Source organism: Chiloscyllium plagiosum, chromosome 26, assembly GCF_004010195.1.
Source record: "Chiloscyllium plagiosum isolate BGI_BamShark_2017 chromosome 26, ASM401019v2, whole genome shotgun sequence".
NCBI classification, from domain to species: domain Eukaryota; kingdom Metazoa; phylum Chordata; class Chondrichthyes; order Orectolobiformes; family Hemiscylliidae; genus Chiloscyllium; species Chiloscyllium plagiosum.
In genome coordinates, this window is record NC_057735.1 from 11,042,922 (window position 1) to 11,068,180 (window position 25,259).

General features: G+C 42.0%; 1 protein-coding gene across 1 annotated transcript in view; it reads right to left on the minus strand.

The window, feature by feature from the left end:
• LOC122562925 overlaps positions 1–25,259 on the minus strand; it is a 105,914-nt gene that overhangs the window by 50,182 nt on the left and 30,473 nt on the right. Inside the window, exons 9-12 of the mRNA XM_043716227.1 lie at positions 23,865–24,153; positions 18,359–18,402; positions 3,465–3,470; positions 1,473–1,527 (exon numbers count right to left, since the gene is read on the minus strand). Of these exons, the coding sequence (XP_043572162.1) occupies positions 1,473–1,527; positions 3,465–3,470; positions 18,359–18,402; positions 23,865–24,153 (394 nt within the window). The remainder of the gene's footprint in view (positions 1–1,472; positions 1,528–3,464; positions 3,471–18,358; positions 18,403–23,864; positions 24,154–25,259) is intronic.

Below are 25,259 nucleotides of genomic sequence, written 5' to 3' on the forward strand. Positions count from 1 at the left end.
AGAGAGAGATCAATGTGCAGGACCTTGAGTGCAGTAAAGGCAGGATGGTTTGTAATCACACATTGTTGTCAATGTAAGGAGAGTAAACTAACAGAAGGAATTTACTGATTGTTCCAGAGAGATTGCTCCTGAGAAAATACATAAATTGCTGCCAGATTGTGTCACAGTGTGGAAGAGGAGCAGCCTGTTGATGACTGGATAGACATTACTTCAATAAATAATGAGAGAAACGTTATGAAGCGTAAATGAAGAGCTGGAATGGAGAGAAGAAAGGACAAAGACAATTGCATGATTCAAGGTGGTGAAGGGCAGGAAACAGACCTTATTTAATAAAGGAAACCTTGAAAGAAAGAGAATTGCGAAAGCAGAGAGATGAACGCTTCAGATTTCTGTCTGTGACGTTTTCTGTATGAAATTGGTGGGCAACAGCTGCAAAATGTTTCAGAAAGTTTTCATGGACCAGAATTCACAGAGTTGTAGCCGAGAGTACTGCAACATTGGGAATTTTAAACATGAGTGTTTGAAAATGTCTTGATCATAAATGGAGAGATGGCAATGATGGGCTGCAATTGTATTGCCGTGTTACATTGTAATGTGAAAACCAATAGGATTGAAAGAGAGTAAGCAACTTGATTCAAGTTAACGACTGAAAGAAATAAAGCTTTGTATGGGAAGTGGAATATAAACCAACCATCTGCTTTTGTGACAGAGCCTCACGAAACAATATTTAATGAACTGCAATTCAAAAATAAAACAAAAGCAAACTCAAGATGTTTTGTTTGAGGGCATATTACCCTCCAGTTTTCGGTGTATATTGAGCTCTCAAAATTTTGGATAATTTAAAACGATTCTGCTAGTGTGTTCACTTAAAAGAAACATTACGTTGTCCTTTTTATTTCATTGATAATTACTAATGCTGCTCCAAAGTATTTGGGAACACTATCATAATGTGTTTAGGAGAAGATAGAACATTTTATGATGTATTTTATGTATTTTTATGTTTGTTCATTTAAATTCAAAGGCTTCCATATATAGAGACACATGGCGCAGACAAAGTCCATGCTGTGTCTGTTTTCTGCAGCTTATCACTCACCTGAAGCCAGTTGCCGTAATGTGAGGGGTGTCACTCTGATTGGATAAGGCTGACCTGGAATCTCACCCAGTCTTGCTCCCTACCCTGGGTATGTTGGAAGGATTTGCAAGTTGATAATGAATCTCTTTCGCTTTGTGAGAATACACATTCCTTTGCAAAATGTGCTGGAGTGAGAATCGTACTCTCAGTATTTTTCCCAGCAATAACAATATCACCCATTGTGTCACAAGCTCTTCCTTTATCCTTTATACATCTTCAAATATTTAAACATTCTCACTGCATTCTCACTGCAAATATTTAAACATTCTCACTGCATAAACCACACAGTGGACTTCAACAAACATTGGTTATCTAATATACAACTATGATGGTCACTCACCAGGAATGGAACAAATGAGGAGAATCAAAGTCCACATCATTTTATTCTCAAAGATTTTTAATTTAGTCTCTCAACTCTTATTTCTCACTTTGAAGAAAGTGTGTTATGCAATGTCCGCAGGATGTGAAATGAGGAAGAGAATATAGGAAGCCAGCTTCTGTAACCACAGTGAGTTAGATGATGAATGATAACCATGAGGAAATTTTTCTCTGATCAATTATGTTTAACAGAGGAACTAAATTAATTTTCATTGAAAGAATAGAAAATTCTGAAATCAAGACAGATAACGAGTCTGCTGCTGAGGATAATGTTGACTCAAACACAGAATTTATACTGAAATCTCAGGTTAATAACAACTGGCATAGTCCCCCATGTCAGAAAATTTCAATGAACAGCTTTTGACAAAGATTTCTTCAGTGAAAATCAATCCTAGAGTTAAAAATAGATTTTCGAAGGACTATTTTGTGTTTTAGGCAGAACATGTCTCCTGTTCACACTGAATAATTATTCTGTCAGAATCTGAAGTCCTAGATGTAGAGGACAAGGTACCCTCTGTTCCAGTTCCTCAAGATCCAAGTAAACAAGACATGGGGCTGATTTCAGGCAGAAAAAAGAACTCAACAACAGAGAGACAATTCAGGGAGAAGTGAGCTGTGATTGAGTAACTGGGAGTGAGCTTCAGTTCCAAGGTGAGGATCCCTCTGGTGAACCGACTGACATGGGGCTTTGTATTCACCAGGACATGGTTGATGATGAGTGAGTCTGGTGAACCATGCTGGGTTTCACCTTTGAGAAGATCAAAGGGGCTGACACCCTTCACCAACCCTGCTCATCCCCAGCCCCAATGCTGAAGGCAGTGCCCCCACCTTAACCCTTAATATGGAAGGAGAGTCACTGGAGTCATTACCCAGAGACTGAACCAACAAGGATCATCACAATGCTCTGTCTGAGAAACAGAAACAATACGTTGGGTAAACTCCTGGAGAACACTTGGAAACATTTGGGGGTTAATACCCCAATGGAGATGAAACCCCTCTGCTGTCAGGTCACCAGTGTCTGAGGGTCAGAAACAGAGAGCAGAGATCCCCCAGCCCCTGAATGACATGGACACTGTAGAATCAATTGGAAAAATTGGACCAGATTGAAAAATTAGATTCTGTGATGAAACAGTGAAGGCAGCAGTTATTAACAAAGTGAAGAATATCTGATCTAATTGTCAGGGATCCTGTAAAGTGACTTGCTCAATGTCAAAGCCATATCCTGGTAGACGGTCACTCAGCAGTTTTTAAAAGACCGTTCTTCTGAGACAAACAATTGCAGGACCTGGAGCTGCCACAAAGCCCCTCCCCCATTCGGATGGATGTCCCATTTGCTCTGGAATGGTGCAGTGATCCACCCACAACGTGGCCATGAGCCTGTCCCAGGAGGTTTCCTTCCCAGAGATTGTGATCAAAGGGCTGGGTCTGAAAACTCTCAGTACAGCCTATCCAAATTGTTAATATATTACACTGGTACTTTCAAAACGCAACTAGTCACACGCCTCCCACTCAAAAATATCCTTCACCACCACCCTCTGTCTCCTGCCAGCAAACCAAATTTCTGATTGGCAAGCTCACCCTGAACCCCATGTGATCAAACTGTACTGATTTGTCTGCCCTGCGTAATTCTGTCACTAATGTCTCTGTAGACAATATGTAGTGCTGTGCTGTCATCAATTGTCTTGGTTACTTCATTAAATATCTCAATCAGGTTTGGTCAGTGCCATTTCCCAAATAAGGTCTTGCCTCTGGCTTCTCCTTACAGCCTTTGTTACATAAAGGCACAACATTAACTGTCCTCCAGTCCTCCGGCACCTCACCCGTGGCTGTGGGTGATACAAATATCTCTGCTGGGGGCTCCCCAAATTCCTTCCCTAACTTCCCACAATGTCCTGGGATACACCTGATCAGGTCCCAGTGATTTATTCCCCATTGTGTTTTTTAAGACCACTATCAGTTCCTTGTCTGGAAGGTGGATAGTTTATCATGACTTGAATATTTTTTTTCTTCACTTTCCCTGGTCCCTCTGTCTTTCTCCACAGTAAAAAACACTCACAAAATATTTGTTTAGTATCTCTCTCATCTCTTGTAGTTCCACACAAAGACAAGCTTGTTTACTTCCTTTCCTGAATCTCAGAGTTGGTGTGTTACATTGCGGTTTGTAACTACAACCCAGATATCCCACTTGTTTAAAACCACGGGTTTCACATGGAGCTGTCGCTTGCTGATATTGGCAGTGGTCACTTCCACCCTCTTGGGGTTGGTTTTTGAACTTTCAGAAATAATGTGAAACCTCATCTACAATCAGAAATCCTGCCAGTAATTTTCCATCTCCTGAACTGTAAAGATTCATGAGGCAGATAGATGAGGTTTCCAATCTCCAAAGAGTACACAGACAACATGGCTGGGATGTGTTTTAAGGGAATCATTTTTGCAACAATTAAACTGTTAATTCTTTATCTGTTCTTTAATGGCTAGCTTTTGTTGCCCATTCCTAATTGCCCCTGACTGAGTTGCTTTCGAGATCATTTGAAGAGGGCAGTTAAGAACAAACACATTGCTGGGAACCCTATGTAGAGCAGACCTGGAAAGGGCAGCAGATTTCCTTCCCTCAGGGACATTGATGAGTCAGGTAGTGTGAGTAAAATGTCAACAGTTGGATAACCAGCAAAAGGATGATCCATACGTGAGGTAGAGACATAATTACAAAAATATTAAAAGTGAGGTGGTACTGGAGACAAACTAAATGACTGGAGTAATGGCAGACCATTGTTCACAGCAAACTACCCAGCATTCAGGACAGTATCGACCACAACACTACACAACCCTGCCATGGCAACCATTGCAAGATGTGTCAGATCATCGACATGGATACTACCGTCAGACGTGGGAACACCACCCACCAGGTACACCTAGATACTCATGTGACTTGACTCTTATACCCATCAGGATATTCCAGTCATTTAGTTTGTCTTCAGCATCACCTTATTTTTAACCTTTTTGTAATTCTCTCTCTGTCTCACTTAATCAGATGATAGGTCATCCCTTTGCTGGTTATTCAGCTGTTGACATTTTACTCACACTATCTAGCACTCTTGATCACACGCAGAGTTTTATTATATGAGACGCCACGCACACATATGTACGATCTTTTGATCTCTCTGCCCTTGATCTCTCTGCCTATTAACTCTGTGTCTGTGTGCTTCTCTCTCACTTCATCTGACAAAGCAGCTGCTCTCTGAAAGCTTGTGATTTTAATTAAATCTGATGCACTATAATCTGATGTCATGTGACTTCTGACTTTGTCCAGTCCAGTCTCACACTGGCACCTCCACATCAGGCCAAAGTGACAGTGACATTGGAAAACACCATCTCCTGTAGCTCTCTGGCATTTCCTATGTTCTGTAGAGCATCCCAGAAGGGTGATTTGATATTATATTTCCTCTTTAGACCAGACCAGACTCAGGTATGTTTGTTAAAAATTTACCAATGCACGTATGCATGCAGTACATATCAAAAACTAGGGAAAAGATCAAATTATTAGGCCAGCAACAAAGGTTTTATTCTATTCTACACATAACAGCCATGTCAGAATGACATTGACATGGGATGGTGCCACACAGAGGTATGATCACGCCTTGACTGCTCAGTGCCTCCCAATGCGACAGGCTGTCAGATTTGAACTCTGTGGGAAAACATAATGCAGCTCCCAGAGACTGGCAGTTTGCAGCTTACAGTGACAGGGCTCTGTGTTTAACTGCGATGGAAAGCACAGAGACTGGCAGCCCACAAACTAGTGTCCCAGAGCTCCACATTCAACTGGTGCGAGAGCTGGACTGAGAGCAGGTCTGGGGTGATGAGGGGAAGGCTGACGGTTTGCCCATGATGACTTGAGTGGATATAGAGTGGAGGAGGATTGTCTCCAGGGAGTGTGCAAGGATATGGTGGTGAAATCAGATGAAGTCTGGGTGAAGTTTGAGACAAGCAATCAGTGAGTAGCATTCACCAGTTAGCTGCTGTGATTAAAACATTAGGATTTTGCACTGCCTAGTTTCTGAGGGGTAGATAGTGTCATAGAGATGTACAGCACAGAAACAGATGCTTCAGTCCAACTTGTTCATGCTGACCAGATATCCCAACCTAATCTTGTCCCATTTACCAGGACTTGGCCCATTTCTCTCTAAGCCCTTCCTATCCACATAGCCTTCCAAGTGCCTTTTAAATGCTGTAATTGTACCAGTCTCTAAGACGACCTCTAACAGCTCATTCCATACATGAACCACTCTTTGTGTGAAACAGTTGCCCCTTAGGTCCCTTTTACATCTTTCCCCTCGCGCCATAAACCTATGCCCTCTCATTCTGGACTCCCCCAACCCAGAGAAAAGACGTTATCTATTTACCCTATCCATGTCCATCTAAAAGGTCAACCCTCAGCCTTCGACACTCAAGGCAAAACAGCCTGAGCCTATTCAGCCTCTCCCTATACCTCAAATCCTCCAACCCTGGTAACATCCTTTTAAATCTTTTCTAATCCCTTTCAAGTTTCACCTTGTCCTTCCGATAGGAAGGAGACCAGAATTGCACACAATATTCCAGAAGTGGCCGAACTAATGTCCTGTACAGCCGCAACATGACCTCCCAACTCCTGTACTCAATCCTCTGACCAATAAAGGATAGCATACCAAACTCCTTCTTCACTATCCTACCTGCGACTCCACTTTCAAGAAGCTATGAACCTGCACTCCAAGGTCTCTTTGTTCAGCAACACTCCCTGGGACCTTATCTTTAAGTGTACAAGTCCCACTAAGATTTGCTTTACCAAAATGAAACCTCTCTAAATTAATCTAAATTAAACTCCATCTACCACTCCTCGGCCCATTGGCTCATCTGATCAAGATCCCATTGTAAACTGAGGTAACCTTCTTTATTTTGGTGTCATCTGTAAACTTACTAACTATACCTCTTATACTCATATCCAAATCATTTATATGTGTTTTTCAGTCCTCCAGTTTGAAAAATAACCTTCCACCAGCACCCTCTGTCTTCTATACTCGAGCTAGTTCTGTATCCAAATGGCTAGTTCTCCCTGTATTCCATGAGATCTAACCATGCTATCCAATCTGCCAAGGGGAACCTTGTCGAATGCCTTAGTGAAGTCCATATAGATCATGTCCACTGCACAATCAAGTTTGTGAGACATGATTTTGCACACAAAGCAATATTGACTATCCCTAATCAGCCCTTGCTTTGCAAATAAGTGTAAATCCTGTCCCCCAGGATTCCCTTCAAAACCTTGCCCACTGCTGACATCAGACTCACCAGTCTGTAATTCCCTGGCTTGTCCTTACCACCTTTCTTAAATAGATAGTGAAAGACAATTGGAAATGGAGAATAAATGGGAGAGAGTTGGACTCGTAATGAGATGGAAATGAGATAGTCACATCTCATTGGAGAGAATAATGAATATTCAATCAAGATACAAAGTTCCAACTGGTGTCAAAGGTGCAGGAAGTCTTCATTTTCCCACATTGGTCAAGGTGAGAGCACCAGATTCAATGAGTAACTGGAAAGAAATATCAGATACATTGAGACAGAGCGCGATGCCTTATTGTTCATGTTAGTTTTGATTTGAATTCTGGACATGGCAATGAACTGAGCAAAGCTTGTAATGAACTGGAGCTATGTCCAGATCACACTCCTCCTTCCCCATTGCCTATTGCACATGTGCTGGGAAAATAATCCAGATCAATTCCACTTGAACACGTGTGACATTGGTATATCACAGAGAATTAATGCTTCCCTGCAGTTGTGCTGGTGAGCAGTTGACCGCAGGAATAAGTTAAGACATACAATGTCAGAGCAAAAGTTCAGCCCATTGAGTCTGTTCTGCCATTCAGTGAGATCATGACTGATCTGATAATCCTCAATCCCACTTTCCAGTGTTTTCTCATAGTTCTTCATTCACTGACTGATTAAACACCAGACTATCTCAGCCTTGAGTGTACTTAATGGCACAGCCTCATCAATCATCTTTGGCAAATACTTCTACAGATTCACAACTACCTTAGAGATAAAAACATCTCCTCATCTTGATCCAGTGTTCTGAAATGATACCCTCTGGTCCAAGCCTTACCCACAAGGAGAAACATCCATTCTGCATCCACCCCATCAAGTCCTCGATGTAGCTTGCACATTTCAATTAGCTCACCTCTCATTTTTCTGGATTCCCATGAGTATAGGACCAATTCTACTCAACCTCTCCTCATAAAATAATCCCTCCATACCTTGGATCAGCCTAGTGTTCAACCTTAATACCTCCTGTGGACAGGAAAGGATTTATAATGATCTTTTGATATGAAAATATATGTGTACTGTACCTTTAAGAGAGTTAAATTCAACAGAACTACCGTCGGATCTAAGTGTTTTGAAAAAAAAAGTGTAACATTTGGTCGAACAACTTGATCAGCTGGTTGCCTAGAAATGACTAGACAGGTTTGAAATAGGCCAATCAGTTTAAATTATACCCCGAAAAATGCCAAAATCCAATCCAGTGTGAATTTAGTATATTGACAATCTTAAAAGCCAATGACACAATCTGATGCATTGGGGGTGTAAGACAGGGGAAAACTGAACAGTTGAGAGGAGAACAGCCAAGCCACCAACATGTAAAAAGACTGCCCATAAAATAGATCTCTTAAAGGTACCTTTATCGATTAGTAACCTGAGAAGTAGCATTCCCAGGAAGAAGCAAAGAAGACTGAAATGCAGAGAAGAATGAAAGCTGCCTGGTTTTGAGACAAGAAATTTTATTTTGGAAATTATAATGGGGAGTTTTATTGGACTAGTACTGGAGAAGAAGAAGGGAAAAGACAGATTTGAGGAAGGAGTTGGAAATAGTTAATCTCTGTTATACATTAAGAACTAATGTTGTTAATTTTTACTTTACCTAGTTCTTGGCCTATCAAATTTTCACTGATTACTACACAGGATAACTCTTTTCTATGTTGTTGGTTTTAAATTAAGCAGGAGAGTTTACCTCGTGTTGTGACATTTTACAACAGCATTGTACAATGTTTTTGAAATATAATTATGCAGAAATGTGAAAAGGCCCAGAGTAGGCCATTCAGCCCCTCCAGGCCCCTTCAGCATTCACCTGGATCATGGCAGATCTTCCACCTGAATACCATTTTTGTTGCATTAGCTCAAGTCCCTCCAAATCTGTATTACTCAGAACATTAACGATCTCTGTTTTGAATATACTCAAGGCTGGAGCCTCCAGAGCTCTCTGGGGCAGAGAATTCCAACAAACCATCACCCTCATCTCAGTCCCAAATGGTCAACCCATTCTTCTCAAACTGTGTTTCCTGCTTCAAAACCCCTCCACCCAGGGCCACCTCATTGATGGGGAACTTAGAGTGCTCAAAATCATTCGTGTAAAGGCCATGATGCTCACCTAATGTTTTCGTGTAAACATTGTGACTGAAAGAGAACAAATCACCAGGAGAGTGAAGAGTCCCAGCATATCACATCCCAGACAACGCAACTGTGTAAAACAGAAAAAACATAAAGTAATTTGAAGTAAACAAGACTGCTTCATATTTCAAACATTTATCCCCTGTTTACACTGCAATCTCAGTATATTTCAGCAAAGTAACACAGCACATGTTAGGGAAATAATTGAGAAAATTAAATTACAGTTTAATTTATTACTGAGACGCACAACAGATAAAGTAAAACTGAAACAAGTTTCAGTACTGTAGTACATCCTGTAATGTTATATAAACTGATGAGGCAGTCTTTATGTTAGCGCTTGTCACATGTAGACAAGGTGTGGCTATTGTAGTCCTAACAAATCACAGATGTTTAGAACAGCCTCTGGTCTAAATGTATCTCACAGCCACAGAAATGAACAACAGATAAAGGTCAAATGAAACAAGTTGCAGTAACATGTCCTGGAATGGTCAGCCCAATGTTATACGTGCGGATTATAAGGTTAAATGGTTGGACATTTACAGGTGGCACTGCACTCTGGTGCCTTGTAACCAGTGGGTGAGATGTGTCTTCAATCAGAATAGCATAATTCCATCATGTAAAAATTCTGACTGAAACAGAACAAATCACCAGGAGAGTGAAGAGTGCCCAACGTATCAGATCCCAGACAATGTAACTGTGCAAAATGGAAGAAATATAAAATAATTTGAAGGAAACAAGACTGCATCATGTTTCAAACATTTATCCCTGGTGACATTGTAATCTTCTGATATGGTCACAAAGTAAAGCTGCACAGCTCAGGCAGTTCAGTGGGAAAACTAAATTACAGTTTAATTTATGAATGACATGGACTTTATCTGTTAAAGGTGATACACACAAACAAGCTGTGAGATGTAATGCAAAGCTGGAGTGCAGCATTTATGCATTTTCTGCAGCTTTATTACAATTTTGTCCATTTTCAAAAAATTAATCAACGCCTTGTTCAAAATTGTTCAAATATCAAAGAGACGTAATGTGATGAGGTACAGTTGTTTGTCAGTATGAAAGAAACTTAACCAATGAGCAGTTTGATAAACATTGAATGAATGTGTCAGCCTCAGTGTTTGTATAAAATTTACCGATGCTGTTGATCTGTATCCTATAACTTCAGGTATAGAGTCATAGAGTCATAGAGATGTAGACCATGGAAACAGACCCTTCAGTCTAACCCGTCCATGCCGACCAGATATCCCAACCCAATCTAGTCCCACCATTCATCACCCGGCCCATATCCCTCCAAACCCTTCCTATTCATATACCCTTCCAAATGCTTCTTAAATGTTGCAATTGTACCAGCCTCCACCACTTCCTCTAGCAGCTCATTCCATACACATACCACTCTCGGTGTGGAAAAGTTGCCCCTTAGGTCTCTTTTATATCTTTCCCCCCTCACCCTAAACCTATGCCCTCTACTTATGGACTCTCCAACCCCAGGGAAAAGATTTTGTCTATTTATCCTATCCATGCCCCTCATAATGTTGTAAACCTCTGTAAGGTCACCCTCAGCCTCCAACGCTCCAGGGAAAACAGCCCAGCCTGTTCAGCCTCTCCCTATAGCTCAAATCCTCCAACCCTGGTAACATCCTTGTACATCTTTTCTGAACCCTTTCTAGTTTCACAACATCTTTCTGATAGGAAGGAGAACAGAATTGTACGCAATATTCCCACAGTGGTCTAACCCATATCCTGTACAGCCGCAACATGACCTTCCAACTCCTGTACTCAATACTCTGACCAATAAAGGAAAGCAAACCAAACACCTTCTTCACTGTTGCTGAGAGAGACAGTGAATGGATGACCAAAAGACAGAAAAAGAGTAGCAAGGCAGTGCAGGTGTCCCCTGCAGTCATCTCCCTCTAAAACAGGTGTACCATTTTGAATACTGTTGGGGGAGATGGCTCACCAACGGAGGGCAGCAGTTGCCAGGATCATGGCACCACGGCAGGCACTGCTGTTCAGATGGCGAGAAAAAGACTCGTAGGGCTATAGTCATAGAGGATTCTATTGTGAGGGGAGTGGATAGGCGGTTCTGTGGCCGGAAACGGGACTCTCGGATGGTATGTTGCCTCCCAGGTGCTCGGGTTAGAGATGTCACCGATCGGCTGCAGAGCATTCTAAAAGGGGACAGTGAACAGCTAGTTGTCTTGGTGCATATAGGCACCAACGATATAAGTAGAAAATGAGATATGGTCCTGAAAGAAGAATTCAGGGAGCTAGGAAAGAAGTTAACGAGAAGGACTTCAAAGGTTGTGATCTCGGGATTGCTACCAGTGTCATGTGCTAGCCAGTGTAGAAATGAAAAAATAGGCAGGATGAACATGTGGCTTGAGGGATGGTGTAGGAGGAAGGGGTTCAGATTTGTTGGATATTGGGACCGGTTCTGGGGAAGGTGGGACTATTACAAAATGGACAACATACATCTGAACCAGACCGGAACCAACATCCTTGGGGGAGTTTTTGCTACGGCTGTTGGGGAGGTTTTAAACTAATGTGGCAGGGGGCTGGGAACCAGAAAAGAAAACAAGTAGGCAGCGAGGTGGAAACTGGAGACTGTAAGGATCATGAAGATAGCATTAATAAAGGGAAGAGTAGGCAGAGAGCAGATGAGCTCAAAAAAACTGGTGGCCTGAAATGCAAGGAGTATAGTGTGTAAGGCAGATGAACTTAGGGCTTGGATTGGTGCCTGGAGTATGATGTTATTGCAATCATAGAGACTTGGTTGAAGGAAGGGCATGATGATTGGCAACTAAATGTTCCAGGATATAGATGCTTCAGACAAGACAGGGAGGGAAGTAAAAGGGGGGGTGTGGAGTTGCATTGCTGGTCAAGGATGATATCACGGCTGTGCTAAAGGAGCACACTATGGAGGTCTTGGGTAGCGAGACATTATGGGTGGAGCTGAGAAATAAGAAGGGTGCAGTTACACTGTTGGGGTTGTATTACAGGCTTCCCAACAGTGAGCGTGAGGTAGAAGAACAAATAGGTAAACAGATTATGGAAAGATGTAGAGGCAATAGGTTAGTGGAGATGTGAGATTTTAATTTTCCCAACATTGACTGGGATACACTTAACGTCAGAGGTCTGGATGGAGTAGAATTTGGAAGAAGTGTCCAGGAGAGTTTTCTAGAGCAGTATGTCAATAGTCCGATGAGGAAAGGGGCCATATTGGACCCGGTACTGGGGAACGAGCCAGGACAGGTGGTAGAAGTTGCGGTGGAGATTTCTTTGGGAACAGTGACCACAATTCTGTAAGTTTTAGAATACTCGTAGATAAAGAAGAGAGTGGTCCTAAGGGAAGAGTACTAAACTGGGTCAAGGCCAATTATATCAAAATTAGGCAGGAGCTCAGAAATGTGGATTGGATGCAACTATTTGAAGGGAAGTCCACATTTGAGATGTGGGAGGCCTTCAAAGATTGGTTAAAGATAGTGCAAGATAGGCATGTCCTATTGAAGATGGAAATGTGTTGCTGGAAAAGCGCAGCAGGTCAGGCAGCATCTAGGGAACAGGAGAATCGACGTTTTGGGCACCAGCCCTTCTTCAGGAATATAAATATAGCCTTCCTGAAGAAGGGCTGGTGCCTGAAACGTCGATTCTCCTGTTCCCTAGATGCTGCCTGACCTGCTGCGCTTTTCCAGCAACACATTTCCATCTCTGATCTCCAGCATCTGCAGACCTCACTTTCTCCTGTCCTATTGAAGGCAAAGGATAGGAAGGGCAAGATTTCTGAATCGTGGATGACAGGAGAAATTGTACAACTAGCCAAGAGGAAAAGGGAAGCATGCATGAGGTCTAGGTAGCTGAGGACAGAATGGGCCCTGGAGGAATATCGGAAGAGTAGGATAAGTCTTAAATGAGGAATCAAACAGGCTAAAAGGGGTCATGAAATAACTTTAGTGAGCAGAATTAAGGAGAATCCCAAAGCATTTTATTTTTATATAAGAAGCAAGCGGGTAACTAGAGAAAGGTTTGGTCCACTGAAGAATAACGAAGGAATTGAACCTGAGAGAATAGGTGAAATTCTAATGATTACTTTGCATCAGTGTTCACTGAGGAGAGGAACATGATGAATGTTGAAATTAGCGATAGAGTTTGATTAGTCTGGATCATGTTGACATAAGTAGGGAAGATGTGTTGGGTATGCTTGAGGTTATTCAGGTGGACAAACCCCAGACCGGATGGGATCTATCCCAGGTTGCTGAGGGAGGCAAGAGAGGAATAGTTGGGCCCTGACAGATTCTTTGTGGCATCCTCAAATACAAGTGAGGTGCCGAAGAACTGGAGGGTTGCTCATGTTGTCCCCCTGTAGGGATATTCCGGGTAACTACAGACCAGTGAGCCTGACGTTGGTGGTGGAAAAGTTGCTGGAGAAGGTACTGAGGGATAGGATCTATTTATATTTAGAAAAGAATGGGCTTATCAGTGATAGGCAACATGGTTTTGTGCAGGGCAGATCGTGCCTTTCCAACTTTATAGAGTTCTTCGAGGAAGTGACCAAGTTGATAGATGAAGGAAAGGCTGTTGATGTCATACACATGGACTTTAGTAAGGCATTTGATAAGGTTCCCCATGGTAGTCTAATGGAGAAAGTGAAGTCATATGGTGTGCAGGGTGTTCTAGCTAGGTGGATAAAGAAACTGGTTGAGCAGTTGTTGTTGAAGGGAATTTCTCAAAATGGAAAAAAGATGACCAGTGGTGTTCCACAGGGATCAGTGTTGGGGCCATTGTTGTTTGTAATATCCATAAATGATCAGCAAGTTTGCAGATGACACGAAGGTTGGTGGAGTAGCAGAAAGCATAAGGGACTGTTAGAGAATACAGAAGGATATAGATAGACTGGAGAGTTGGGTGGAAAAGTGGCAGATGGTTTTCAATCCAGACAAATGTGAGGTGATGCATTTAGGCAAGATTAATTCTAGAGCGAATTATACAATGAACGGAAGAGCCTTGGGAAAAGTTGATGGGCAGAGAGATCTGGGAGTGCAGGTCCATTGTACCCTGAAGGTTACTGCACAGGTGGATAGAGTGGTCAAGAAGGCATATAGAATGCTTGCCTTTATTGGACAGGGTATTGAGGAGAAGAGCTGGCAAGTTATGTTAACATTGTACAAGACATTGGTTCGGCTGCATTTAGAATACTGTGTACAGGTCTGGTCGCCACATTACCAAAAGAATGTGGACGCTTTGGAGAGGGTGCAGAGAAGGTTTATGAGGATGTTGCCGGGTATGGAAGGTGCTACCTATGAAGAAAGGTTGAGTGGTTAGGTTTATTTTCATTAGAAAAAAAGGAGATTGAGGAGGGACCTGATTGAGGTTTACAACGTCATGAAGGGTATAGAAGGGTGGATAGATACAAGCTTTTTCCCAGGGTGAAGGATTCAATAACGAGAGGTCACACTTTCAAGGTGAGAGGTAGAAAGTTTAAAGTGGATACACGCGGCAAGTACTTCACACAGAGGTTGGTGGGCGTTTAGAATGCTTTGCCAGCAGAGGTGGTAGAGGCAGGCGCAGTTGATTCATTTAAGTTGTGTCTGGATAAATGCATGAGTAGATGGGGAGTAGAGGGATACAGCTGCTTAGGAATTGACGGATAGGTTTAGATAGTACGTTTGGATCAGCTGAGGCCTGTTTGTGGGCTGTAAATTTTCTTTGTTCTTTCTTTGTTCTTCTTTATCCTATCTACCTGCGACCTTCAAGGAGCTATGAACCTGCATTCCAAGGTCTCTCTGTTCAGCAACACTCCCCAGCACCTTACCATTAAATGTATAAGTCCTGCTCAGATTTGCTTTCCCAAAATGAAGCACCTCACATTTATCTGAATTAAACTCCATCTGCCACTTCTCAGCCCATTGACCCATCTGGTCAAGATCCTGTTGTAATCTGAGGCATCCCTCTTCAATGTCCACTACACCTCCAATTTTGATGTCATCTACAAACCTACTAACTGGACGTCTTATGCTCGCATCCAAATCATTTATGTACATGAGAAAAAATAGAGGGTCCAGCACCGATCCTTGTAGCACTCCACTGGTCACAGGCCTCCAGTCTGAAAAACAACCCTCCACCACCATCTAAGGTCTTCTACCTTTGAGCCAGTTCTGCATCCAAATGGCTAGTTCTCCCTGTATTCTGTGAGAGCTAACCTTGCTAACCACTGTGCTCCATCGTGACAATATATTGTGATCGCTCTTCCCAAAATTCCCATTACGTGTTTCTCTGTCCATAAAGCACCTGTAACTGAGGAGTCAATATTTCAGAAATTTAACTGGGAAGAAATGCGTAACATAAACAGATATATTTTAATCAGCTACATTCCATGGGGAACCTTGTTGAATGCCTTACTGATGTCCAGATAAATCACATCTATTGCTCTGTCCTCATCAATCCACGTTGTTACTTCTTCTTCTCTGTTATTTCACTGGATTTTGTTCCCTGAGTATTTGAGGCTGTGCAGTAATATTGATGATGTTGCTGTGTGAAGGATTGACAATGTAGATCCAGTTTATTGGTGTCAGAGATCTTTGAATCTTTAGATGGGGTCTTCTCAGACCATGTGTAGTGAATGGAGAGGGATCCCTGGGCAGACTCACAGGAGACTGTCACTGAACCTCCAGAACATGAGACATTTGTTGGGGATAAAATTCCAAGTTGGTGAGTGGAACAGCTTCTGTGGGAAAGAAACAACTATTGAGAAATTGAATGTAATCGAAACATCAAATACTCCCAAAACTTTGTCAAGTTTCTTCTGGGATTAAATATTGACCAGTCATCTCAACAAAGAGTAATAAAAAATATCACTGAGACCTTTACCGTCAGAGGTGTGCAGCTTTACAGTAAACATTGGGTCAAGGGCAGGAGGCTCAATCCCACAGCTGTACCATCCTGCATTTCCCCATTGAAGATTCTTCATTGTGTTAAGAAATATTCCTTGTGTTTGGTTATCAGTGATTGATGTTCTGGCCAATTTATTGTTGCTAGAAAATCAGAACGACGACTCCAAACGTGACACCAATGTTTAATGTTTGATTGGTACCATTGTGCTCCGTCGTGACAATATATTGTGATCGCTCTTCCCAAAATTCCCATTATGTGTTTCTCTGTCTATGAAGTACCTGAAACGGAGGACTCAATATTTCAGAAATTTAACCGGGAAGAAATGTGTAACATAAACAGATATATTTTAATCAGCTACATTCCATCCAGTATATGATAAAGGTAATCATTAATATAAACCCTTATCAGAGGCTCAGGGTGTGCAAATTCCCAGGGAATGATTGAAACAGTCAGGATATTTTCTTACCCCATTGGTCGTGCTTTGGGACAATCTTGAAATTGGGTTTGTGCTGCCCGCAGTGGGCTCTGACTCCACCGTGTGTGACATCATCGAAATGTTGTCCCCTCAGAGAGCAGCCTGAGTGACAGGCCTGGATTGGAGTCGGCTGGGGATCAGTGTGAAGGAGGGTACAGGTGCTGAAGGGTCCTTACTCCGACCGGAGAAGGAGGGTTTCATCCAGGGAGGAGAGGGGAGTGTGTGGACTCATAGTGGGCTCAGGGGCTGCATTTTCAGGGCTCAAGGGGCAGATACAACAGGTGACCCAGGCAAGATGATGAGAGACCTCAAGTTGGAGAGGTAGAGAATTGAACTTCAGCAAGGGATGGTTCATGAGGGGAGAGAGAGATCAATGTGCAGGGCCTTGAGGACAGTAAAGACAGGATTGTTGTCAGTGTACAGATAGTAAAATAACAGCAGTAATTTACTGATTATTCTCTCCTCTCCTCTTAAAAATGTGCCCCTGAGTCTTGAAATTCCCCATCTCAGGGAAAAGACAACTACCATCAACTCTATCTATATCTCTCAGTATTTTATAATCTCCTGTCACATCACTTCTCAACTTCCTAAGCTCTTCTGAACTCCAGCAAATCCTAGCCTAAGCTATATACAACATGCAACTAAAGATGTTTCACGAGAGATAATCCTGTATCTTAGATTTAATCCAACCACCATTAAATATCATGGACCAACCCTATTTACTGCTCATCGACACTGAGTTTGTCTTCTGCCAGGGACGTCAGAGGGCATCCTTCCCAACATGGTATCAGTGGCTCAGATTAATGCCAGCATGATGGATTGGTGGTGTCTAATCTACCCAAGATATCCCAGATCATATCCTGCATTACAAGATTGAAAACTTCCTTCTCAGCAGCAATCTTTGACCATAATAGAGCAATCAATCAGAAACACACTTCTGAAAAGTGCTTTCCATCATGATCTTAGTTCCAGTTAAGTGCCCTATTCAGAACTTGAGTAAGAAATGGTCCTTTCTCATTCTCACTAATGCTGTGGTATCAGGGTTGCAACTGGATCATGGCAGCCACTTTTAAAGATGGCACCTATCTCTTGAATTGGGAAACACACTCTGTAATTCTAAGACACCCTGTATTCTTGTCCAAAATCAATTCTCCCTGGTCCTCTACTTACACTTTTAGCATCAATATCTTGAGCTGTTCCATTGTTCTGCCTTTCTTTCCCTTCAAAGTTTACGCAATCTCAAAGTATTCCTTGTTTCTGAAGTCTTTGGCAGCTCTCACCCTCATTTATCTTCTTTTCTGAAGCTGGCAGGTCATCCTGTGGGTTTATCAATTCCTGGCATCAGGTACCTCTAAACGATGCCTACCGTGCTGCCACTGTAGTGTGAGATGAGGTTGACCATGGAATGGAGGTCTGCACTATGGTCTTCCTGTACGTCTCTCTAAGGTTCAGTTTGGCCCTGTCCCTGTAGTATTCAATTAGTTGGCTGTCCTTATCTAGTCTGATAGTAATTTGGAGATAGTCACAGTAAAGCAATTTCAACTCTTTATTCACATAATATATACGACAGCAATCTAATACAGAGAGCTGCTTCTCCATCTCAGATTCTCTCTCTGAGTGTTCTCTCAATACCATAATTAGATCATCAGTTACACCACTAACTGACTAACATTAACCATTTTCTCCAATTCCTACTCAGATACTACAAAGTAGATGAACTCCTACTTCCCCAGATTAAACTGCATCTTCCACACAGATTTGGCCATTGACTCTTTCTAGGTCCTTATGTACCTCAGGGTTCTGAGTTGGATGATCATACTGAATGGGGGAGCAGTGTCAAGGGGCCGAATGGCCCACTCCTGCTCCTATCTTCAATGTTTCTACAGACATTGCTGCTCCCCCTCTCCCCCCACCCCACACACAATTTACATCCTGGAATGGCTGGGTGATCCTTTGCTGTGAAGTTGATCAGTGACTCGAATGGCCCCAATTTGAAATGAAGGCCACACAGATCTTGATGCTGCAGCTACAGCAAGGATCAAGAAGCCTGACGCTATTCCGAACAAATAATCCACTTGATGTGTCATTTGTAACATCAGAAATATTTCAGCAATCTCTCATGTGATTAGTTAAATGGTTTGTTTCATCCTGAGGACATGGGAGGATTGATGTAAATACAAGCTTTTTTTCTTTACAATATCTGTGAGCAATGTTTTTGAAATATTTACAAGGTGCTCAGAATAATTATAAATTAATATCATTATAAATTAATTATAACCTTCACCTTATATTGTCTTGTAGACTACACTGTGACCGAAACAGCACAAATTCCTAAAGAATGAAGACCACCCAACATACCACATTCCAGACAGTGGAAATGCAGAAACTCTCCCTCCAATGCCATTCTTATTTCATTCTTTGGTTCCTCGAGCAGCCTTTAGTCACAGTGTCCTGCTTCAATTTTCTTTATTAACTGAGGGATCATGCAGCTTAGGCAATCTGCTTCAAACTGATCGCTCACCAACTCTGATTCTAAACATTTCTTGTTCTTGCATAAGGAGAAACACGTTAGAACTCAGATACAGGTATCCACTACTTTTCAAAAGTTCGCTTTACACCACTTCACTTTTACAAAAGACCTACATTAGGACTTGTTTTCGCTAAATGAAAGAAATCCAAAGAGGATTATTGTTTTCATGCAAAAAGGTGAATTTTTTCCCAAATAAATGAATGTTTCTTCACTTTACACCATTTTGGCTCACGAAATGTTTCATAGAAACGCTCTACTTTGGGACAGGAGGGGATACTTGTATATTGATTGATTTATTGTTGTCACATGTACCGAGACACAGTGAAAAGTGTTGTTTTGTGTGCTCTGCAGGCGGATCGTACCATACAAAGTGCATCATGGGAGCAGAACACAGTGCAGAATACAGTGTTACAGCCATAGAGAAGGTGCAGAAAGAGAGAGGTCAACACTAACATGTGAGAGGTCAGTGCAAAAATCCGATAACAGCGGGAAAGAAGCTGTTCTCGAAAGTACTCGTACATGCATTCAATCTTTTATATCTTTTGCCTGAAGGAAGACAGGCGAAGAGAGTAGAACCGGGTTTGGGAAGGGTCTTTGATTATATTGGTTGCTTCCCTGAGACAGCTGGAATTAAAGATGGAGTGAATGGATGGGAGGCTGGTTTGTGTAATAGACTGGGCTATGGTCATGACTCTCTGTAGTTTCTTACAGTCTTGGGCAGAGCATTGCCACACCACACTGTGATGCATCTGGATAGGATGCTTTCTAAGGTACTTTCTATTTCAATCTCTGTCCTTCCCTCAGGACCCAAACCACAGCTGGTGACAGCGGTCTCTGCACAGTGTGACATCCTCTTTAACCACAAAGGGATGTCCTGAGTCACTTCCTCTTGCCTCGGTTGTTGCCATGGTTCAAGTGACCACACATACCAGCTGTGCTTTGTTCTACAAGGCAGCAGAATGAGGGGAGGTTTGCTTTCTCTCTAATACAGAGACTAATATCGGTAATATAATTACAGTGTGATCTGCCTGTAGGGAACACAAAACAACAATTGACATATGTACCAAGCTACAGTGAAAATAATAATAAGTATATCAAAATATATGAAATTAATTAAATCAGATAAATAAAGCCTGAAATCAGCAGGGAAATGCCGGTCCCAGCATGCATGAAGACTAATTGCTCACTGGGAGAGCTTGCAGCGACCATGGGTTGCTAGAGGCTAGTTTGCGGGCACTCTCCACTCTGCAGGCACCCTGCCTCTATTCCTGATTAAGGGCTTTTGCCCAAAACATCGATTTTACTGCTCCTCGGATGCTGCCTGACCTGCTGTGCTTTTCCAGCACCACTCTAATCTTGACTCTGGTTTCCAGCATCTGCAGTCCTTGTTTTTACCAAGTTTGTGTCTGGAGTTGGAAATGTTGGCTACAGAAGGGGTATGTTCTCTCCTTCATGGCATGCAATGCTTTGATGTTGAAGTAATTTTCTCAGAGTAGCCCTGGCATCTTTGAGTTATAAATTGATAACTTGTTCCCTTGATGTTTTTACTGAGCTGAAAGGTACACAGAAAAGTGCCTTCGGGCAGTTATTTCTGGATTGTTTTTCACTTAATCTTATCCTTCTGAACTTCCTCCGAACCCCTTCCACAATCTTTCTCACTTTCCACTGTCACCCTCATTACATCTTGCTCTAACTGCTCCAGATTGGACAATCAAACTCACTATCAATAATTCTCTGGCATTTGCCAATCCTATTCTAGCTTCTGGTTTTACTTAAGGACTATTCCACATGTATTTATCCAGATGTTGTAGACTACTGCAGTCAATGAGCTGTTTGTAGAGCCAGAACATCTCTGCAGGTGCTATAGAATCATGGAGATGTACAGCGCGGAGACAGACCCTTCGGTCCAACTCGTCCATGCTGACCAAATATCCCAACCCAATCTAGTCCCACCTGCCAGCACTCAGCCCATATCCCTCCAAATCCTTCTTATTCATATACCCATCCACTTGCCTTTTAAATGTTGTAATTGTACCAGCCTCCACCACTTCCTTTGGCAGTCCATTCCCCTCACACACCACTGTCTGCATGAAAAGGTTGCCCCTTAGGTCCCTTTTATATCTTTCCCCTCTCATCCTAAACGTATGCCCTCCAATTCTGGACTCTCCGAACCCAGGGAAAAGACTTTGTCTATTTATCCTATCTATGCCCCTCATGATTTTATAAACCTCTATAAGATCACCCCTCAGCCTCCGACGCTCCACGGAAAACATTCTGAGCCGATTCAGCCCTTTCCCCATAGCTCAAATCATCCAACCATGGTAACATCCTTGTAAATCTTTTCTAAACCCTTAGAAGTTTCACAACGTCCTTCTGATAGGAAGGAGACCAGTCTTACTTTTCTAGACCTGTTCAAAGTCTGTCCCATTTAATATGTTGGTAGTGCCACCTCCATAGTAGAGGTTATTGTCAAGGTGGGAACGCAGGACATCTTCCCCAGAGCTGTGCTGTGGTCATTCTACCTAATACTGTCATGGATAGATGCATGTGCAGTTTATAGATTGGAAAGGGTGAGGGCAAGTGTGTTTTTCCTCTTGTTGATTCCCTCACCACTTGCCACAGATCCAGTCTAGCAGCCATGACCTTTAGGACCTGACCAGCTCAATCAATAATGTTGTTGCTGAGCCTCTTTTGGTGATGGATACTGGAACCCGCCCCCACCCAGAGTATAGTTTGTACCCTTGCCAACCTCAGTGTTTCCTTCAGTTGTTGCTCAACATGGAGGAGTACTGATTCATCAGCTGATGAGAGAGACAATGTGGTAATCAGCTGGAGGATTCCTTTCCCATGTTTAACCTGGAGCCATGAGACTTCACTGGGCCCAGAGACAGTGTTGAGAATTCCCAGGGCAACTTCCTCCCTATTGTGTACTGAGTTTTCATCGATTTTTTTTTTAAATTCCAAATATATTTTATCGAATTCCATGGCAGTATTCAAACATGGGTCCCCAAAACATTCGTCGAATTTCGAGTTTAATAGTTTAGTAATAATACCATTTGGTCATTGCCTCCCCAAATGTCTGATACCATCTGTTACATTTCGGAGCTTAACTGTTTCAGTTCCTTAAAACAGAAAATCAGGCAATTGTGAGGAATTTTCAGATAGCTTATTGTACTTATTAAGAACCAGCAGTACAGATATGATACATTGGCTAATTGGATAAAAGAAAAGAGCAGACAACACATGACCATTGAAGATGATTCACTTCCATCAAGGAACAATTAGACATTGGTACAGAGTGTGTCAATCTCTTTAACGTTGTGCAGGCAGCAGCCTGTTCTATGAGCAAACTGTTCCTGAACTCTCTCCTGGGTGTTTCCTCCATCCTTGTAGAACACTTTTTCTTTAAAGAAAAAGAAGGCACAATGCAGATGTATTTTCTTTCTATCAGCAAATAGAGCGCTGATATATGTCAATATATGTCAATTCTCATGTGGACATCTACACCACACTGTATGTGGAACTGAACAATTTAAAATTAGTTGTCAGAGAAGTTCTTTGTACATGCAGAATTATTTCACAACTGTTGTGCAGTTGTGGAATCACATATAATGTTTGATATAGTTTTTTGATGTTTGCAAGCTTGGACTGGTCAGGACAGTCAGTACGTTGTAAAAACAATGACTGCAGATGCTGGAAACCAGATTCTGGATTAGTGGTGCTGGAAGAGCACAGCAGTTCAGGCAGCATCCAAGGAGCAGCGAAATCGACATTTCGGGCAAAAGCCCTTCATCAGGAACAACTGAAGGGATTTGCTATTTCATATGATCCACAATATGTCATAGAGTCACAGAGATATACAGCACAGAAACAAACCCTTCAGTCCAACTCATCCATGCTGACCAGATATCCTAACCTAATCTAGTCCCATTTGCCAACACTTTATCCATATCCCTCTAAACTCTTTCTACTCATATACCCATCCAGATGCTTTTAAATGTTGTAACTGTACCAGCCTCCACCACTTCCTCTGGCAGCTAATTCTATACACACACCACTCTCTGTGAGAAGAAGTTACCCCTTAAATCCCTTTTAATTTTTTCTCTTTCAGCCAAAACAAAAGGTGGTGGACCCAGCACAGATCCTTGTGGCACTCCACTGATCACAGGCCTCCAGTCTGAATAGCAACCCTCCACCACTATTCTCTGTCTTCTACCTCCAAGCCAGTTCTGTATCCAAATGGCCAGTTCTCCCCATATTCCATGAGATCTAACCTTGCTAACCAGTCTGCCAAGAGGAACCTTGTCGAATGCCTTAATGAAGTCCATACGGATCACGTCCACTGTTCTTCCCTTATCAATCCTCTTTGTTACTTCTTCAAAAAACTCAATACTACATACTTAGTATGATACCAGCATTGTAATTCATATTCCACATTATTTATTTGTGTAAAAACATTTTCAGAAAACCATTTTTTGACTTGATGGTAGCTTCTTGTGATGCTTCTCATGAAGTCAGCTCTCTGCACAAGAGGAGAACCTTTCTGTTGGTGATTGTGCTACTGAGTAAGTTCAACATTTTCCAGGGCCAGTGTAAATATAGAAGTCAGCATCAAATGGTCTGAAGATAAATTTGGGATCTGTCCTCACATGTAAGCAGATAAATTAATTTACGTTACAAAATGTCTCTGGGGAGCATTTAACTTTGGAAATATCTGTTGTCAGAGGATGATATTCATTGAGTTCAAGAGAAATGAAAATTGCATTCACTGTGACACCAACCCACTGCCAGGTTATAGTCAGGGTAGTCCTTGCTGCACCATTCATTTTTACTCGACAGTGTGAGGACTAGGAGTGGAGTTGGAGGAAACAACTTGGAACAACATCAAAGAATTTCTCAAAATAGGGTTGTGCTTCATAGAAGAAATTACATTGCAAAGTAAGAAGAAGAAATGGTCATCACAAATCCACATGAATAGAGTTTCTAACATTTAACATTAGCATAAATTGCCATTTCAGATTCAGGTGGATTCTCTGTTGTTGAAGAGACTACATTGTCCTCTGGAAGCTGGCTTTGAACCAGGGCATTTCCCCTGTTAGCTGAACAACTTGATGTCTCACCATTCCGTGCTGATGACTTCTTTTGAAAGTGTAAATCTGCATATATGACTCCATCTGTAGTATTCTTGAAATGGACAGTTCCTTCACTCTGTCTTGACCTGCTTTGACTGTGAATACTTGAATATACAATGTTCTCTTCTGCTCCTACCATTTGCTAAAACAAAAACACAAAGTTTGAATTCATTTTTGATTAATGGTAATTTGTGTTACTATGAAGGGAAATCTATTTTTGGATTATCATAAATTAATTGACAAACTGTTACAAGTTTTATAAGTTATCCAGCAATGAAACAAACAATTCGGTCTGGTAAGTTCATCGACACAAACCTGCTCACATTAGTCTTCATTTAAAACAATGGTATGTGCTTTCAGTCCTTTCCAGCTCGTGTGCTGATGTGAAGTGGCAGTTAGGCAGTGTGGCAGTCAGTGTAGACGACAGCATATATATTCACAAAGGGATACCCTGACAGACTAAGTGAATGGGCAACATTGTGACAGGTGGAGTTCAATGTCAGTGTGTGAGGTTATCTATTTTGGAATGAGAAAGGATCGATCAGGATACTTTCTGGATGACATGAAGGTAAATATAATGAAGTTAAATATAATATAAAAGAAAGCTGGGAGTTCAAAGACCTTTAAAATGTCAAGTAAATCATCAATGAAGCTAACAGAATGCTGACCTTTATGTCTAGGGTGGCACAGTGGCTCAGTGGTTAGCACTGTCATTTCACGGCGCTAGGGACATGGATTTGATTCCCACCTCAGGCAACTGTCTGTGTGGAATTAGACACCTTCTCCCCGTGTCTGTGTGAGTTTCCTTTCAAAGTCTAAAGATTTGCAGGCCAGGTGAATTGGCCATTCTAAATTGCCCATAGCGTTAGCTGCATTAGTCAGAGGGAAATGGGTCTGGGTGGATGCCTCTTCGAGGATTGGTGTGGACTTGGTGGACCAAAGGGCTGGTTTCCACACTGGAGGGAATCTAACTTTATTTGGAGGACACAGATGCAGAAGTGGTGCAACACTTATACAAAATCATGATTAGTTCCCACTTGGAGTACTCTGAGCAGATCTTGGCACTCTACCTCCGGAAGGCTATTTTGGCGTTGCAGGGAGTACAAAAGCAGGTTTACAAGAACATGACCAAGAATTTTGGGGTTAAGTTATGAGGAGGTTTGCAGAAATTTATGCCTGTTTTCTTTCAAATTTAGAAGTGTAGGGGGTGATCTGATTGAAATTTCAGGATATTAAAAGGACAAAACT